The following is a 17,619-nucleotide window of genomic DNA, read 5'->3' on the forward strand; positions in this document are numbered from 1 at the left end:
TTGAGCCACGATCGCCCCCAATATTTATGAAATACTGTGGAACAGATGAAGAAAATAGCACAAATACTTAAATAAATTACATTAAACTGATTTCAGGAAAGTCTTTAAGGAAATGTAATCACTTACACTACAGTCCTATCCATGCTCTGCCTGGTGATACTGGTCTCTTTTTAAGATTAATAGTACTTTAGCCAATGGAACTGGTGTCTCCAACTTGTCTTTTGTTGGCATTTGTTTATCATTATATCAAAAACTAGTTAATTTAGTTTGATCTAAAGTCTAATTTTGATCAGGGTTCATGTTTTTTTAATCATTTCTTGAAATCCTGGCATTGCTTAAACCCATGTTCATAGATTTTGTCCATGTGCTCGACCCAATCACCTGCACACGATGCTCATGTATGCTGATGTATTGACTTGAGCACATGAGATTATCCCTGCGATTCATTTCTTGATTTTTTAGGGAAATACAGACATTCATGTGCTTTTCAAGATGAAGCATCAAGCTGATTTTCAGTTTAGGCAAAGTAAATCTGTTTTCTCTCCAAACACGTTTTTTAAAAATATCTGTGCAAAAATGTGATAATGAAACACAAAAGAAACAATGATGCCAAACCCCAACTAACTTTAAACACTAGTTAAACCTTTGAAAAATGTCACTATTGGGAATAACAAATTAGGTTTTGCAACGAGACCCCTGCAAGAAAAGTGATCTACACCAGAGCCTGAACTTTGCTCCGCTGGTTACTGGCCGTCCCACTGGGACCAATCTGTTTGTTGGTCCAGCAGTATATTTATCAACTCCTTCTTCTCAGTGGCACTGACATCCTGAGGACGTGGAGACTGAGGCACGAATGGATGGCTGGATGGATAGATTATTTATTTGTCGGGGTTGAAGATTACAGCATGGCAGTGCGAGCTGGCACGGGTTGATATTCCCAGAGATGGAGAGTCCTGCGTCTTTATATACCAGACCCCCTGACATGTTTTATTAACATGTTTGATTTGGTGAACTTGATACACTGAGTGGGTGGCTTTCCAGAATAAAACAACTCACTGCTGAACTGTGGAAAGACTCAGCACAAGTCATTTTATTTTAGCTGTGACGTCAAACTTACTCATTAGCTTTTCATCACATACTCGTCTTTTCTGTTTTATTGGCTCTGTGTCTTTTTACCCATGCATTGCCCTGCACCTGTACGAACACTCGTGGGTTCCAGATGATGAATCCCAGTGATTGTAGCTGAGACAGACACTCAGCAAATACTGAATAGTATACTGGGATAACACCAAAAATGGCAGTTTCTCCATCAGTGTCCCCAAAGAGCAAATCAACAGCAAAAATGAACAAGTCGTCCACGACTAAGTCCAAGTTAGTCCAGTTCAGGCTGTTAAAGTCTTTAATCCAGCAGAAATGTTGTGAAAAGACAAAAGTGAAGCGTTTATGGGAGGACACTCGCCAACATCGTGAATGTTTTCTGGGCATTATAAAGGACTAAAAGTGGATCACGCCAAGTAATAAAAACAAAGGCTCTTAAACTGTTACCCTCACAGATAATAATAATATCGGATCCTTTTCTTAAATAAACAAAAAGTCCAATATTTTAATTTCCTTTCATTAGTTGCTTTTGTCTTTTTCTAGGACGTCTAGGACTAAAATCTGATGGTGCTGCGTTCATATTTATGCAGAAATTTGCAATATTTCAGCTGCTCTGGATCCTGTGGGTTGAACATTGGTTCCTCATTGGGTTGGCTCATCCTACAGGGTTTCAGCCTCAGTCCTGAGTCACTGGCTTGAATACTGTGTGCTGTTTTTCTTAAAGCTGTTAGCATGCTGATTACCACTACAAACTTGAAATACTGGAAGGGTTTGTGGTTGGAGGGTAGGGGTTTATAGAGCGTGCAGGATAGAGGACATGTTGTTCTCTTGCTGTATGATCCACAATATTCTAATTTCACTGTACTATTGTACGAAGTATGACTGTGCAATAAAGAGTTAACTTATGCTCCCGAGTTTGGGCTCACTGATCTCATGTTTCTGGCCAAGAAGCTTGTTTTAATGCATCCAACTAACAGCTCCGTGTTTTATTGGTGGGATGCAGTTTTATGTTGGAATGCTGTGTTTTTCCTCCAAACACTTCTCATTCCAAATCAGAAACTTTTAATCTAATTTAAACACAAAACATTGTTCAGCCTTGTTCACATGACTTCAGCAAACTGCAGAAAGGCACCAGTGATCTTTTTAGAGAGCAGAGGCTTTTCATCTTGATGCTCAGTGTCGTCTTGGTTCTGAGAGACTCATTTTAGATGCTACAAGTTACTCCAGGGCAGGCTTGGCCAACTCCAGGCCTCGAGGGCCGGTGTCCTGCAGGTTTTAGATCTCACCCTACACACCTGAATCAAATGATTAGTTCATTCCCAGGCCTCTGGAGAACTTGACATGTTGAGGAGGTCATTTAGCCATTTAAATGAGCTGTGATGGATCAAGGACACATCTAAAGCCTGCAGGACACCGGCTCTCGAGGCCTGGGTTTGGACACCACTGCTCTAGGGTCAGCTGTACTATAACACACCTCATTCTTGAAGGGATCTCTGTTGTCATTAAAATCGTTTAGTTTGAAGTCAGTCTGTTTGATTCTGGGTGGATGACTCCGCTGTGATGACTGGATGTGCACTGGATGGATTTCTTTGTGTCTCTTGTTTTACTTCTCATCTTCCTCTCATATAACAGACTCTGACACCTTGTGTTTCCCTTTCGTTGAGTGCAGTTGGAGAACTTCCTTCAGAAGAACAACAGGCGTGACGTTGCCAACATGCAGTCGCATGTCGTTCACAACCAAACGGCCACGATGCTGGAAATCAGCACGAACCTGCTCACGCACACAGCAGAGCAGACACGCAAGCTCCATGTGGTCGAAGCAAAGGTAAGGACCTGCCAGTGAACCTGTCATCTGAAAACAGACTTTTGTGAGTTTATTCTCTGTTTTTGTGTCTCATCAGGTCCTAAACCACACATCTCAGATAGAGATAAAGCTTCTGGAGAATTCTCTGTCCACCAACAAGCTGGAAAAGGAACTGTTACTGCAAACTTCAGAGATCAGCCGGCTGCGAGATAAGAACAGGTGGGAAATGGTTTTGTTCTGTCAGCGTCTGCGTAGGTGGAAATGAATCATAAAACCAATTTAAAATCACTCTGAGTAAAGACAACGGCTAAAAGGACTACTTTTTCTACAATCGAATGCTTGTACACGGTTTGTTCTGACTCAGAATTGGCCTTTGGGGGACATTTGATTAACAAAAACATCTGCTGTCAGTTAATCGAGTTAATAAAACCTCGGTTAACAAAACTGGTTAAGAAACAAGAATAATACAGGAAGGGATTGAAGCCTCTTGGAGTGAGGCAGGATTTCTTTTTTCTGTAGAAGAACAACTCGGCAATAGTGAAGTTAGCACATCACAACCTTTAAAAGCAGCCAAGTGATCATGTGAGACTGACATCATACGCTTCTACGACAGAGACATGTCGCAAAGTAGCCGAACCTCATATAACCTCCTTTCTAACACTAATAAAGAGCACAGCTTGCAAAAGGAACATCATATTGTATTCATTAAGACTCCAGCTAGCAGCTGACCCTATAAAGTCACTGAGGTCATAGATCAGGTTAGCCTGAGGGTAGTTTTCCCATGCACTTTTATAAAACTAGACTTCTTTTGGCGTCAGAGAAATGAATCTGGGTTTGAGGCACTTCAGCACTGACTTTACTCTCAGAACTGGAGACTATGTTTATCTTTTATATACTATGACCTCATCAGGATCCCAATGTTATATTTTGTCAAAACATAATGAAACTGATTGGATAATATGTGTATGACTGATGAGCTTTTCTAGTAGCTATTAATACATTTTTCTTTGCCCTCATAAAAATAAAGCCATTTTTTAATGAAAATGTAGCTGAAATATATCGAATCAAATGTTCATTTATGAAAATGATCATTAAGAAAAAATAGGTTTGCTGTAAACTGAATGTATACCAATCAAGTAAATTTAATTTTATCAGATTACATTAAATTTTATATTTTACATTCTACTTCTGTTATAAATTACATATAAAAATGTAAATTTTTTAAAAAGCAAAAGTCAGTATTTTGGGTGTAAATCTTTGTTTCAAGTGTTCCTGAAATCAAACAAACAAAAATATTCTGACTGAAGGTTTTACTTGTTTTATGACAAGTTTGGGTAAAAAGGTGGATTTATTTTGCTATTTTCTTAGTATAGTTAGTAGAGGTTTTGACAGACGTCAAACACATTGTGTGTTCTTGTATTTATTACAGGTGGTCTAATACATTTAATAAGCACTGTATATATATTCACCTGTTTGCAGTTTTATGTATTTGGAAGTCAAGTATTTATTTTTTCATGTTCAGATGATGTCGTTGGATCAGGCTTTGTGTGCTCGGTGCTGCAGCCCCCCGTGGGCTCCTGCACTGTGCTTGCTGGGTCTTTCTTTCTTTTTTTCTTTTCCCTCCCCCTGGTCTTGTCCGTTATGGTTGTAATGATCCAAAATAAAAAAAATACCAATAAAATTCTAATAAAATGTGACTGTCAAGTGCACCATTATAACAAATGCCGTAATGCTCCACTTGTGAAAGTAAATCTGTTTGGCATTCAGAAAACAGTTCTGATTGCTACACTGCCGGACACGACAGCGAGAAAAAAAAAGACTGGAGAAGGCTTATATACATTATTTTTTGCAGTGCACACGAGGTAGCTGACAGATTTAGCATTCCTGCTACATACTGGATCTGCTTCTAGACATGATGTCAAAATGTTGCTTCTTCAACAGCGTGCGTCCATGATCAGCCTCTTTAATAGTGGCATATTTCTGAGATTTCCCCCGAGACAGATCAACATCTAAAACATATTCTGTTGCAGTCTGACAGGAAAAAAGACGAGCAGCTTATCAGTGACAACATCTGAAATACAAGCAAATCATCGCAGCGACGTAAATATGTCCTCAGCTGTTACTGCAAGACGCAGAAATATTTGGAGACACAATATTTTTGTCATTTTTCATTGTGAGGTGAACTTGGACCGTGCACTGTGCAGTAAAACATGCAGAGCAATTATCGAGCATGTTTACAGTAACAGACAAACAGAGTGCGGGTGTGTGAGACTGTGGTGCAAGGGGAACATTCGCTGATGATCAGCCACAACATCAAAAGCACAAAGAAGTCGATAACAAATCAGTAACATTGATCATCTCGTTATCGTGAGATGTTCTGCTGGGAGCCCATCGTCCTGGCTTTCATGTGGATTTTACTTTGACACGTATGAAGGAAATAAGGCGATGAGACCTTTCTAAACAAATGTAGGTGTCATGTTTGGTCCAGATACAGAAAATGGGAAACCAAACCAGTCTGACAATGCAATCAAAGAAGAGCTGATAACATGTCAGATGACATGATACAGATCTGAAATCTGTTAAAGTCCCCAGTTGGACTTTATCCAGCTTCATCTTCAAACTGAAGCCAAAGTAGATTGCATCACTGAACACATTATTAGCAACCGTGTCTAAGTTTGTGTCAACAAAACTGACGTCTTTGTGTCTTTTGTGCCCGATTGCTCCTGATTTCTAGGAGTAGAGACTTCTAGAAATCCTGAAACCATAAACACCCACACAATACATTTTTGGCTCGCATACTTTTGAGACCTCAGTAAAACAGCTGTCTGAATCTACAAGAGTACATAAACTTTGCACACACATTTTAACACACACATTCACAAACACCACTTCACTCATGCTGCACAAACCACAGCGATCAGTGGCTCCCCATCAGTCCACACCACATTAGCGTTTCCCCGTTCATGTGCGGGTCAGCATGTTGAAGTGATCAGAAGCAGAAGCTGATAGCGTGTTTCAGCTCCTAATGTGACCAAAGTCTCACCTGCTAATGTAGAATAACATCAGTCATCGCTGTAAACGAGCTGCATGATACAGCATGATGGTGGTTCACGTCTGACTTATGTCAGCTACACCTCTCAGAAAGTGGACGTGTGGTTGTAAGATTCATATTCACGTATTACAGAACTACAGCAGAGTATTGAAGCCTAAATCTTTTGATATCAGTTTACTTATTTATGTAGAAAGTGTGTAAGAAATAAGTGTTTACTGTATACTAAATTAAATTCTATTCTATTTTATTTATACAGTGCCAATCACAGCAGCAGTCGCCTCAAGGCGCTTTATATTGTAAGGTCGACTCTCCAATAATACACAGAGAAAAACCCAACAATCATATGACTCCCTATGAAATACCACTTTGGCGACAGTGGGAAGGAAAAACCCTTTTAACAGGAAGAAACCTCCGGCAGAACCAGGCTCAGGGAGGGGCGGGGCCATCTGCTGTGATTGGTTGGGGTGAGAGAAGGAAGACAGGATAAAGACACGCTGTGGAAGAGAGACAGAGATTATTAACAATGTTAAATGACATTATGTGTCAAATTTTTAATCTTAAAATCTAAAAAACTGCAGAATTAATGGTCCTTTGAATCAGCCTCAAGAGACTGTATGGTTGGCTACTTAGCATGCTAACACGCTAATCTCTGACGGTAAAGACACGAAATCTTATTGTGGAGCATTTAGCTGAGTGTTTTTTTGTTTTTTTTGTTAAAAAACAGATGTTATGAGTTAGGCGTGGATCTGACAAAGACACTACATCAGGGGTGGGCAACTCCAGGCCTCGAGGGCCGGTGTCCTGCAGGTTTTAGATGTATCCTTGATCCAACACAGCTGATTCAAATTACTATATTTAAAAGAAGTGTTCTGATAATGGCTGCCAGCAGTTAGTGTGTATTCAGCATATTTTCACCACATAAGTCACTTAGATGGAGCTTATTTGTAGAAACATTTAAAAGAAGATAACATTTTTCCACTGGACTCCTGCAGACCAACGCACTCTTAGCGAGTTTGAACTAGAAGTTCAGCCACTTCGAGTGTCCCACGTTCCCCTCTGAAACTCCTGCCACTCCTTCATCGGGTTTCATTCATTTGGCTCATACTTTGTTGACCCAACTGTGGGCTGGAGTCTATTTTCAGCAGCTCTACTGCTGGTTCAGCTGCACAGATAACGAGAACTGTGGTCTGATCTGGCACCAGAAATGATGGTCGCAATATTAATCTTTATTTCGCTGCTGCAGCTTCGCTAATGAGACAGAGTAATTCGGGAGGTAAAAACTCCGCTCCATCAAAAACAGAATAGAATATAGTCTTTCAGACCACCTTAATGTTTTTATCAAGATTTTGCTGCTCCTGCTCTTCACTTGGATGTAATTAGGATTTCTCAGGAAAGCCTTGATTTCTTCCTCTGTCCTATGCTGCTTGTTTGCATGCGTGTAAAGCTATTACAAGGGTAGAAATCGTGACTGAATAAAGTGAGCTGTTCCAGAACCCTTCTAGTTTACATTTTGGTTTTGTAAGTGTGGAATCTCCTGGGCCCTTTTCCATTATTTCTTTACAAGTGTTTGTGTAACACCAGGCCTGCAGCACTAGAAAGGCAGCTTTTCTCTTTGCATCTGAAAAAGAAAGAAAAAAACAACCTGCACAAAAACTTGATCTCCCAAAAAATAATATTAGTCCTCAGGTTTTAAAAGACTCATACAGACAGTGGAATTTGTGCGATCTTGCAAATATCACAGAACAATTACTGACTCACATCTGAACTGTGAGGCAAACTGCGAAACCGCGTGCAGCGAAGGACACCAGCATCTCTTATGTTTAAGGAAGCTTCTTATTTCTGTTGTGATGATATTACTGAGTCTCATTTTTCCTTAGTACAACAAAAAATAGTGTGACAGCAGAGTTTATAACAGAAAGCCTTTGTATTCACATTTCCAGATATGAAAAATTTAAATCTAAGTGCAACGTATAAGAAAAAATATAGCAGAGGAGCAGAATGAGAAGCATGAAGTGATGGACTCTGTATGCAAACCCAGTTAGGATTTTCAGCCTGTGCATCACCCAAAACCCTCCATCACCACAGTTCAACATGACTCTTGATAAAACTATTAAAACGTCACCATTACTCTCGTCCTCTGACGGGATGACTGAGACTGTTATTCATTCAAGAATAAAGAAAATAAACTTTTGTCTAAAGTGAAGTCTCGTTTTATTTCCTGAGATTTTCTTCTGTTTTTCTTTTTGTTGCTTTGTTTTGCACTTTAGGGCCACGGCCGTCTAACCTGGTTAAAAGCAAACAGCATGCATAGAGCTGATAACACACATGAGTCAGAAAACTCACAGCAGAGCATTTTATTAACTTTGTTGGTTGTATCATCAAAACACAAAGATCTACTTTGTCTTTGACTTGTGTAAATTATGCAATCAAAGCATTTTTGCAGTTTCTTTCGTTTACTTTATGGGAAAAAGCTCTGAAACAAAAACTGTGCTGCTGTGAGCTGAGTTGTTTTTTTCTTTTGTTTCAGTCATTTGGAGAGCAAAGTTCAGATGTTGGAGTCTAAGCAGAGAGGAGAGCTGGAGGACATGAGGCAGGAGAAGAATAGACTTCAAGTTAGTAAACCTTTGTAATTTTATATATCACCATCAGAAACATTTTTAAGTTTATGAAATCAAATATCAACATGGATTTTTGCCTCACGTGATATTTGCAAGCCCAAGTGGTTTAAAAACCACAAGCTTCTAAACTTGAGTGATAAATGTTAATTATAGAGTTTTAAGCACGTAGATGATGATTTCACTGCTGTAATCTGGGCTGTCTTGGCGAGGGAAAGTCAAACATTACAAGAAATGTTAAAATCTGTAAAACTGTTAAATCATTAAAAGTAAAAAGTCAAAGTAAAGAACAAAAAAGTACATTTTCAAGTCTGTGGGGATGTAGAACCAAAAAGCAGAAAGTGCTTAAACAGCAGTGAAACTTTTTTCTGGCTCAGTCCGTCATCAGGACTCAGATGGCGGCCATCGAGTCTTTAGAGAGGCGGCTGAGAGTCGCCAGCACCAACAACACCGCCCTGCAGAGACAACAGACGCAGCTGATGGAGTCTGTCCACACGCTCCTTAACATGGTGGCTAGTACTACAGGTACACACACACACACAGGTACACATGTAGTATTTTTCACACAGTACATTTATATTTCTCACAATCTTCTGGCGTTTTGATGTAGCAGCTCCTCCCAGGAGCCAGATGTGGAGGGACTGTGCAGATGCTTACAAGGCCGGTCACTATGTGAGCGGCCTGTATCACATCTACATCGGCAACAGGACTGAACCTGTGCAGGTAACGCCTCAACAGCAAACATGTGCAAACATTTTTGTACATTAAAATGTTTATAAAATGGCTTTAACAGGAGTTTTCTTATCAAACTCCTTTTTTGTCATCTGTTTCCTGCTAGCTAACAACTGCCCTTAAAAATCAGCTTCAACGATTATGTTTAAATGACCTCAAAATGTTCAACAGAAAGAGAAACTGTCTTTATATTCAAGTGTCTTTGTATTTAGAATAATGTGATTCTAATAGTTACAGTTAATATAATTTAAATCATCATTGGTAGTTAATGATCAGTCATTTCTGTTTCTCCCCCTGAAGGTTTACTGTGACATGGAGACGAGTGGTGGAGGTTGGACAGTCTTCCAGAGACGGTTTAATGGCAGCGTGGACTTCCAGAGGAGCTGGAGGGAGTACAAAATGGTGCGTTTGTGTCACAGTCACCAGGATTTATCTCAGTCCCAAAGTTTGAGTTATCAGTGTAAAGAGTGCTCCTCTTATGATTCTCCCTGCAGGGTTTTGGGGACGTGTTGGGCGAGTACTGGATGGGTAATGAAGTTTTGCACCTGCTGACCAATCAAGGTGTCTACTCTATGAGGGTGGAGATGATGGACTGGGAGGGAAACTCCGCCCACTCCCACTATGACCGATTTACACTGACCAGTGAGCGACAGCAGTACAGGTACAACCGCAGTCCAAACACACACACACAGACAGTGTTTTACTTTAATGTTTTTAGAGTTTATTTTTACTATAATAATGAAAATAAAAAGCTGCTGATTACATCTGAAGGCGTGTATAACATTCAAACTTGAACAGACTAATATTGATTGTTTTGGAAATACTGCTGTGTTGTAACTCTGCGATTTATTTTCCTGCTATTAATTATAATTAAATTGTTAATGACATGGTGAGACCACAGATTCATAAGCCCCAAAAATGATGTCCTGAAATTGTTGATCTTGTCAGCTGAGGAAATGAGATGCTGCATTATTCAGAGTGTCTGTGGGGAAAAAAACACTTTATAATTTATTAGTTGTGAAAATTGCTGTTAATTTGATGAAAACTGATAACACTGCAGCTCAGCTTGGGGAACTGTTTTTGGCATGCTTCAGTGAGTGGATGCACTCGTCTGTGATTGTGTTGAGCAACAGAAAGATTTTCACACAGCTTTATAAAAACACCTTATGGAATTCCATTAATTCCATAAAGCCGGTCCCATGGGTGGTCAGAATTCAGTGAATTCCATAAAGGACCAACACACTTGGTCCTGCCAAAAACAGAGTCACCAGATGGTGATCCGCTGGATTAACTGCCTCATAGATGTACTGTAAATACGTCCTGTCTACAAGAAAAGATTAAATCAGTGTTTGTTTCATCAGATCTTGTCCTCCTGTGTGTCTCCTCTCCCTCAGGTTGTATCTGAGAGGTTACAGTGGCACAGCAGGGAAGCAGAGCAGCCTGACCACCCACGGGTCTGGCTTCAGCACCCGAGACAAAGACAACGACAACTGTGAACACTGCAAATGTGCCATGATGCTCACTGGAGGTAGAAGCTTTTCTGTTCGTCAGCAGTTTAAAGCAAACAAATGAAATAAACGAGATTATGTATTGGAAATACTCCATAAAGTTGAGATACTAAGATATTTTTGAGAAAATAGAAACACTGCATGCATTACATGGACAAAAGTTCTGGGTCATCCCACCTACAGGAGCTGCTTGGCCATAAACGTGGGGCCTTTTACGCACTCTGTGACCCCGCTCTGAAACTTTACATGCTCTCACACTTCATGGCTGAGTTCCTGTGATTCGTAAACACTTCCACTTAACAACACAACTTACAGCCGGTCATGGAAGACCTAGGAGGATCGTGGAGCCATGTTTGAAACCATGGAGCATGTTTCAGTGAGCTCTTTAGAACAAGCCCGTCTTTCACAAATGTCTGTAAAGGCATAGATAGGTACATGATTTTATACACCTTTAGCACGTGGGCTAAAAACACCTGAATTAAAAAATAATAAGGTTCAGTTCAAATTTATTTATAAAGCACAAAATCACCGCAACAATCACCTCAGCATTCTTGGATGTAGTCTGTGTGTTGCAAAGACACAATTTGACTTAAAACCATGAAAACCATGAAACAACTGGATACATTTATTGAACGTTTACTACTGACATAACAAATAAAACACACATGATGATTCACAAATACATTGTTTGCTGTTTGCAGATCAAAATTAGCAGTGTTTCCCCCCAAAGTTCTGCTCTTTCAAACATCTGTCCCCATCATCTTTCACTGCACCACCCTTCATCTCACGCCAACGCCAAGACAAACAGCTCTTTAGACTCCCCTCGATTGGCTGTGAATTAACTTAATCGTTTCGGCAAAACGTCAAGTCCTTTGAGAAAAAGACGCCAGTGGTCACCATTAGACAGTGAGTCATTTAAAATCACAGCAATTTACTGAGTGAAAGAGAAACGGTGACACAGACGAAATAAGAAACCGAGGGGAGTAACAGTAAGGAGAGAGATGAAGAACAGACAAACATGTACAGCTACAGTTTTCTCTCACGGAGAAATTTCAGTCAGACTTTGAAAATGACCCCCAAATATGGAAATAATATAAACTTTCTAAAAGAAAAAAAAACATCCTGAGATCAGGAATTAAAGTATTATTTTCGGACACGTGTCACTTATTTACAAAACTGAGAAACAGATCCCAGTGGGTCCCCCTGCTGACATTTTATTGCTTTTATAGTCACTGTTAAAAACTTTTTATGTTTGTCAAACATTTCTAATTGTGTGCAGGCTTAGAACAAACATAATTATAAATCTAAATGGAGCTTAAACAGAAATGTGTCCTGTTCTGTGTCCTGTACTGAGGAAACTCTACAGATATGAGTCTTGTGTGATTATTTCAGAATGACATTCTCAGTACTAAACAAATATCAGAGAGGACATGCCACTCACTCAAAAAGCACTAGCTGTATATCAAAGACGGCAGCCACAGTGACATCACTCACTGGTTTCTAGACTCTTTAAAACTTTGACCAAAATCAATGCAGGGAACTGTTCTACTTTCTATTCTTCCCTTTCAATAGAAATTAAGTGCAAATTGGCTTTAGGGCAGCAGAGGGCGCCCGTGAGTCAGTGACACTGACTCAAGTGGCACTTCAGTATTGTGGTGAACATTTATGTGTGTGAACATATTTATTGGCAAGCTCAGTTAGCAAGCTGCTTTCAAAAACTTTATGGGTGCATCACAAAAATACAGATATCTGCTAATATCTGCTCAGGGGATTGGGAAGCTCATCTGTAACCGGAAGGTTGCCAGTTCGATCCCCCTGCTGTCTCTGTCCTGGTCGTTGTGTCCTTGAGCAAGACACTTTACCCTACTGCCTACTGGTGTTGGCCAGAGGGGTCGGTGGTGCGATATGGCAGCCTCGCTTCTGTCAGTCTGCCCCAGGGCAGCTGTGGCTACAACTGTAGCTGCCTCCACCAGTGTGTGAATGTGAGAGTGAATGAATAGTGGTATTGTAAAGCGCTTTGGGTGCCTAAAAAAGCGCTGTATAAATGCACTCCATTAATAAGTGCTAAAAAACAAAGAAACAAACAAAGCTCAAACTTCTTTAACCATCTATTAGTGCAGCTAACTGCACAACAAGACACAACCTAACAAGCAGCAAACTAGCAGAGTTGCGACAACCAGCACACCTGTCAATCAAAGAAACTGACATTTGAAAACATGGGTTACATATTTATGGTAACTCGTCACAAACGTGCTCTGTAATGCTATAAAGAATTAATGAGCACTTTGGGAGCGTGACCCAATCACAGTGGATGAGACGCCGTTCTTTACCTGTTAGTAGATTTTCACAGATCATTTCTGTTTTTCAAAGCAGAACTTTTCTTGTTTTTATGCTCATGTTGTTTTAATGTTTGCAGCCTTCATCTTTGTCTTTATGGTAGTCAATGCATGTAGTCGATAGACGCTTTGAAACTCACCCCACGTGATGCCACTACGCCAATCAAATGCTTTATTCAGAAAACTCAAAGGAGGAGACGAGACGTGAGACGAGGGATTTAAATGTGACTTGGTTCACACATGAGAGGTAGTTAAGGAAAAATAAGAAAAGGGAAAATCAAACTACACTTTTTCATTATTTTAAGTTGAGCACTTTTTTGAAAACAACTTTTTTTTAAAAAAATTTAATTTATTTTTTTTAATACAAACTTTATTTTACTTGAAACGATTAAAGACCCACAGTTCATTATAAAAATATTAGTAAACATTGTTGAAATAATGTTGAGTTGTTTTCTCTAATTGGACCTAAATAAAAACATCTGGCAGGTTCACATTAGCTGTCACTCCTCCATTCAAAATATGCTTCAAGTGCTCCTAAAGTAAAATTGTACCACTGCAGTCTGCTTGTTTTATTACTGCATTAGTGTTATTAGTTGGCTTTTGTTTCTCACTCCCTCTTGCCTCCATCAGGTTGGTGGTTTGATGCCTGCGGTTTCTCCAACCTAAATGGTGTGTACTACTCCATCGGCCATAACATCAGGAAGCTTAACGGCATCAAGTGGCACCACTTCAAAGGTCCCAGCTACTCTCTGCGCGCCACCTCCATGATGGTACGACCCTACGACTTTTAAAGGCACCTTTCACCCTCCACAATGGTTTGATCCAACGGAGCTTAAATACCACAGCGGTATCGACCTTCAACTCCTCCGAAATACCATCCTAATGATAGCAAAGCTTCAAAACAATGGCTCCCACCTTCACCACCATCATGGTACAACCCTAAAACACCTCTTGGATATGATATGGTACAGCCCTGAACTGAGGAAATAGTGACTTTAAAACAATAATGGTTAAAGTCATGTGACTCGTGAGGACCTTGTTTGTTACATGTCTCCTGGACTTGTTTTCATAACCAAGGATCATATTGAGGAAAATAAGGGATGGATCATGTAAGAACATATCTCGTCTGCTTGAAATGTGATTGTCCTTTAAATATGATGATAACGACACACATTTTCAGCCAGTCTGTGCTGGAAGCTATTAAAATGGTTGTGCTGGTTTGTACACATGAGAAGTGCCAAAAGTGTTCACCCACACAGCCAGCCAGTCGCTTGAGACGTGGGTTGGATTGTTGCTTTTGGGTTGGAAAAGGTACACTCTGTGGTACTCAGTCACTCCACCCCGGCTGGTACAGAAAGGGTGACTGAGGGGTTTCCAGAGCTGGAGCATACTGGCAGCTTCACGGTACTTTCCTATATGACATTTGAGAATGTGTTTAATGGTAAAAGGCATGAATGTGGACCCTCATAGCTCACCTGGTAGAACAGGCATCATTTCTACTGAAGGATGAGTTCGCTACTGTAGCCTGGGCTGCCCCCATTAAACTGTCACTGTCTAATAAAGACTGTAAATAGGAATAAATAATATTATCCACAAATCTGAATTGAAATCTGTGGCTAGCATGAAGGTATTCACCTACTTTTTTAGGAGGGAATACGAGATTCTCTTTGATGTTATCAGTGTGTTTATAGTGCCACTATCTATGACCGGCACCGAAACACAGACAAGATTTAGATAGCTGATGTCCGTGTCTATGGGAGGTGCTACGGCCTCTGGCTGCCATATCACCTTCCCATGGACCCAACGTCTGCTTCTCAGATCTGTTGAGATGAGGACAGTCTGCACCAGCACAACAATGGAAGAGAGGTTTGAGTGATTGGCTGGTTTTTGGTCTTTGGTGAGCAATTGCATTACATGTGCCATGTGGAAGCACTGCAACATGTTAATCAACAAACCAGATATTTCACAGACAGTGATTGTTTGTTAACAGATATCAAAAGACTGGAGAGACTGCAGATTTCTGAAAATGTACTTTCCAGATGGTACACAGGGCAGCAAATTATACAAACCCATCATTTTTGTAGTGTGATTGTGAAACCTCAGCGCTAGTGTTTTGGTCCCTGCCATATTGGGCTCTTGCAGCCAGAAGTGGCCATACTTGGATAAAAGGGTGGCGTTCTGAGTTACCAATTCCTGGAAATCTTGGTGAGGAGCGTCATCTCTCAAACAGATCCCTGCAAATTGCTAACACACTATTCAAATACTAGAATTTCACTCATCAAAACTGGAGCGCAAACTTTTTGGACAGCCTGCACCACACAGCACGCCAGGCTATTAGTCAGATAATTGTCAGATCAAAACTGCTCCAACAGGGAGCAGGATGGCAAACATGATGCAGCGACTCTGAGCAGCAGCTCTATGACAGCTCGCAGCCACAGCAGCCTGCAAGCCTCCAAATACTGAAAAGGTGAGTTAGCAAAAATATTTACAACCTTGTTTTTGTTGTAAGGACTGAATGACCTCTATGAGTTTGTCCTGTGATTTCTGTTGCTGCGAGTCTTTCTACAGAAAACGTCTATGTTTAAGAAAACGTTAATATAAGGCGAGAAAACAAGCAGTGAGGATATTGGAGTTTATTACACGGACAGCTTAATACTGAGAGATATGTGACTGAGCAAAGAGTGGAGTTGGCTTTCACAACCCACTTTTACTTGGACTGTTTTTAAAGGAAGCCAGCGTTTCCACATGTTTATCAACAATTTTATAAACGTGGACGCTAAAGCTGGTGTGACTGCCAGAACATGAATCAGATCAAACTGATGAAACCTGAGAGTCACGTTGAGGATTGATCTGATTAGCTGGAACAACATCAGGAGCCACAGCGGATGATGTCCAGCAGGAGAAGGTGATTTTCTTCCCACTCACCTCCTTTGGGTGGTGGTGGACGGTCCATCCTGGGTCCTCGTGTGAGCCTGGACGTAATTGTGGGACGTCTTAGATGCCGAATCAGCACATCTCAGATTCTACTTACCGTGCACAGTGTTGATTGAAGCTTGTGCATCATAAATAGAGAATCATGCAGAGGCACGCAGCTGGAGAGACCCTGAATGCTCTGGTTTTCATTATTGGTCAAGAAATAATGGCAAGCAGATTGAGTTTTTTCATGAATAAGTAATCGCATGTTTGCATATGTCAACACTTAAAGAACTTTACAGGAAGAAAGGAGGCAAACAAAACGCAGATCAACCTTTTTCAGCTGTTTTTGTTTTGAACGATGAGCAAAGAAAAGAATTCAGTGAAAGTGAACTACACGCCAGTGATTTACCAGATTCTGAAGCAAAGTATTGTTGCCATAATTATCTTCCTAATACGAACAACATTGTTTTTTTGTCTCTTGTTGGTCTCTGCTCTTCATTACTGCACAAAAAAACAAAATTCCCATCGCTCTCATACAAACAATAAATGATTTACAAGATATGATTTTATGATTTCTGGTTGTGAATTTCTCATTTTCTGTCTCATGAAGGCGCTTTCAATCTGTGGGCCCCTGCAGCCGGGCAACCAGATAACATGCAGTGAAACTGAGGCTCCATTAAAATTGTGCAGTTGATACATTGTAGCTGCGTGAACTGCAGCATCTATGGTCCACTTGGTGGTAACATGCAGTGAAAACATCATATTGATTAACACAAGGATAATGTCTCTGCTGAATGAGATCTAATGGGCTCACAGTGGTAATGTGCTAATTGCAACAGCTATCAGTCTGCCAAAGTAAACGTGTGTGTAATAATCATTTAAACACGAGCGTAAACTCAGTCAGTTCTGAAGTTCTCTACTTTTCACGCCGTTTAAAATTCATCAGAGTCCAACATCAGCAGAGCAACGCAGACACACGAGAGCAGAGATTCAGCACAGGATGATAAATCAAGCTTAAAATGTAATTATATAACTTATGTTCAGAAAATAAACACATGTTTTAATGCTAGCAGGTTGACATTTTTGTAATTAAAAGTCAACTTGGGTCATGTTTTTAATAAATAAAGGAAAAATGTTGTAGGAGTGTGGGGGCGTGAACATTTTTGGCTTCTGATGGGGGAGGCACGCCAGAAAACGTCTGAGAAACACTGATGTCATTCTTCTCATCTGTCAGACCGTGCAAACACACACACACACACACACACACACACACACACACACACACACACACACACACACACACACGTAACAAGTTTTACATTAAACCATAAGTAACTGACACTAACTAAAACAGAGCTTGGAAAGAGGCGTCTGTCAAGAATTTCATTACAGCTTTCATATCAGTTTTAGATTTGTTCTAGGTTGTGTGGGTGGGTGAGAAAATTCAATCCCGTGTCTTTGGTATTTGGTATTCAGGAGATGATTCTAACATATATATATATATATATATATATATATATATATATATATATATATATATATATATATATATATATAT

The 17,619-nt window shown here is 40.1% G+C and overlaps 1 protein-coding gene across 2 annotated transcripts in view; it reads left to right on the plus strand.

The window, feature by feature from the left end:
* Nucleotides 1-17,366, plus strand: part of angpt4 (angiopoietin 4) — a 71,488-nt gene extending 54,122 nt beyond the window's left edge. The window contains exons 2-10 of one of the 2 annotated variants that reach the window (XM_080891606.1): nt 2,768-2,923; nt 3,000-3,121; nt 8,482-8,566; nt 8,947-9,094; nt 9,180-9,292; nt 9,602-9,703; nt 9,796-9,962; nt 10,696-10,829; nt 13,776-17,366. In XM_080891606.1, the coding sequence (XP_080747732.1) occupies nt 2,768-2,923; nt 3,000-3,121; nt 8,482-8,566; nt 8,947-9,094; nt 9,180-9,292; nt 9,602-9,703; nt 9,796-9,962; nt 10,696-10,829; nt 13,776-13,936 (1,188 nt within the window). In that variant the 3' untranslated portion in view covers nt 13,937-17,366. The remainder of the gene's footprint in view (nt 1-2,767; nt 2,924-2,999; nt 3,122-8,481; nt 8,567-8,946; nt 9,095-9,179; nt 9,293-9,601; nt 9,704-9,795; nt 9,963-10,695; nt 10,830-13,775) is intronic. The other variant, XM_080891607.1, reaches the window with a different exon arrangement.
* The last annotated feature ends 253 nt before the right edge of the window (nt 17,367-17,619 follow it).

The sequence above is a fragment of the Rhamphochromis sp. 'chilingali' genome (genome assembly GCF_963969265.1).
Source record: "Rhamphochromis sp. 'chilingali' genome assembly, chromosome: 9".
NCBI classification, from domain to species: Eukaryota; Metazoa; Chordata; class Actinopteri; order Cichliformes; family Cichlidae; genus Rhamphochromis; species Rhamphochromis sp. 'chilingali'.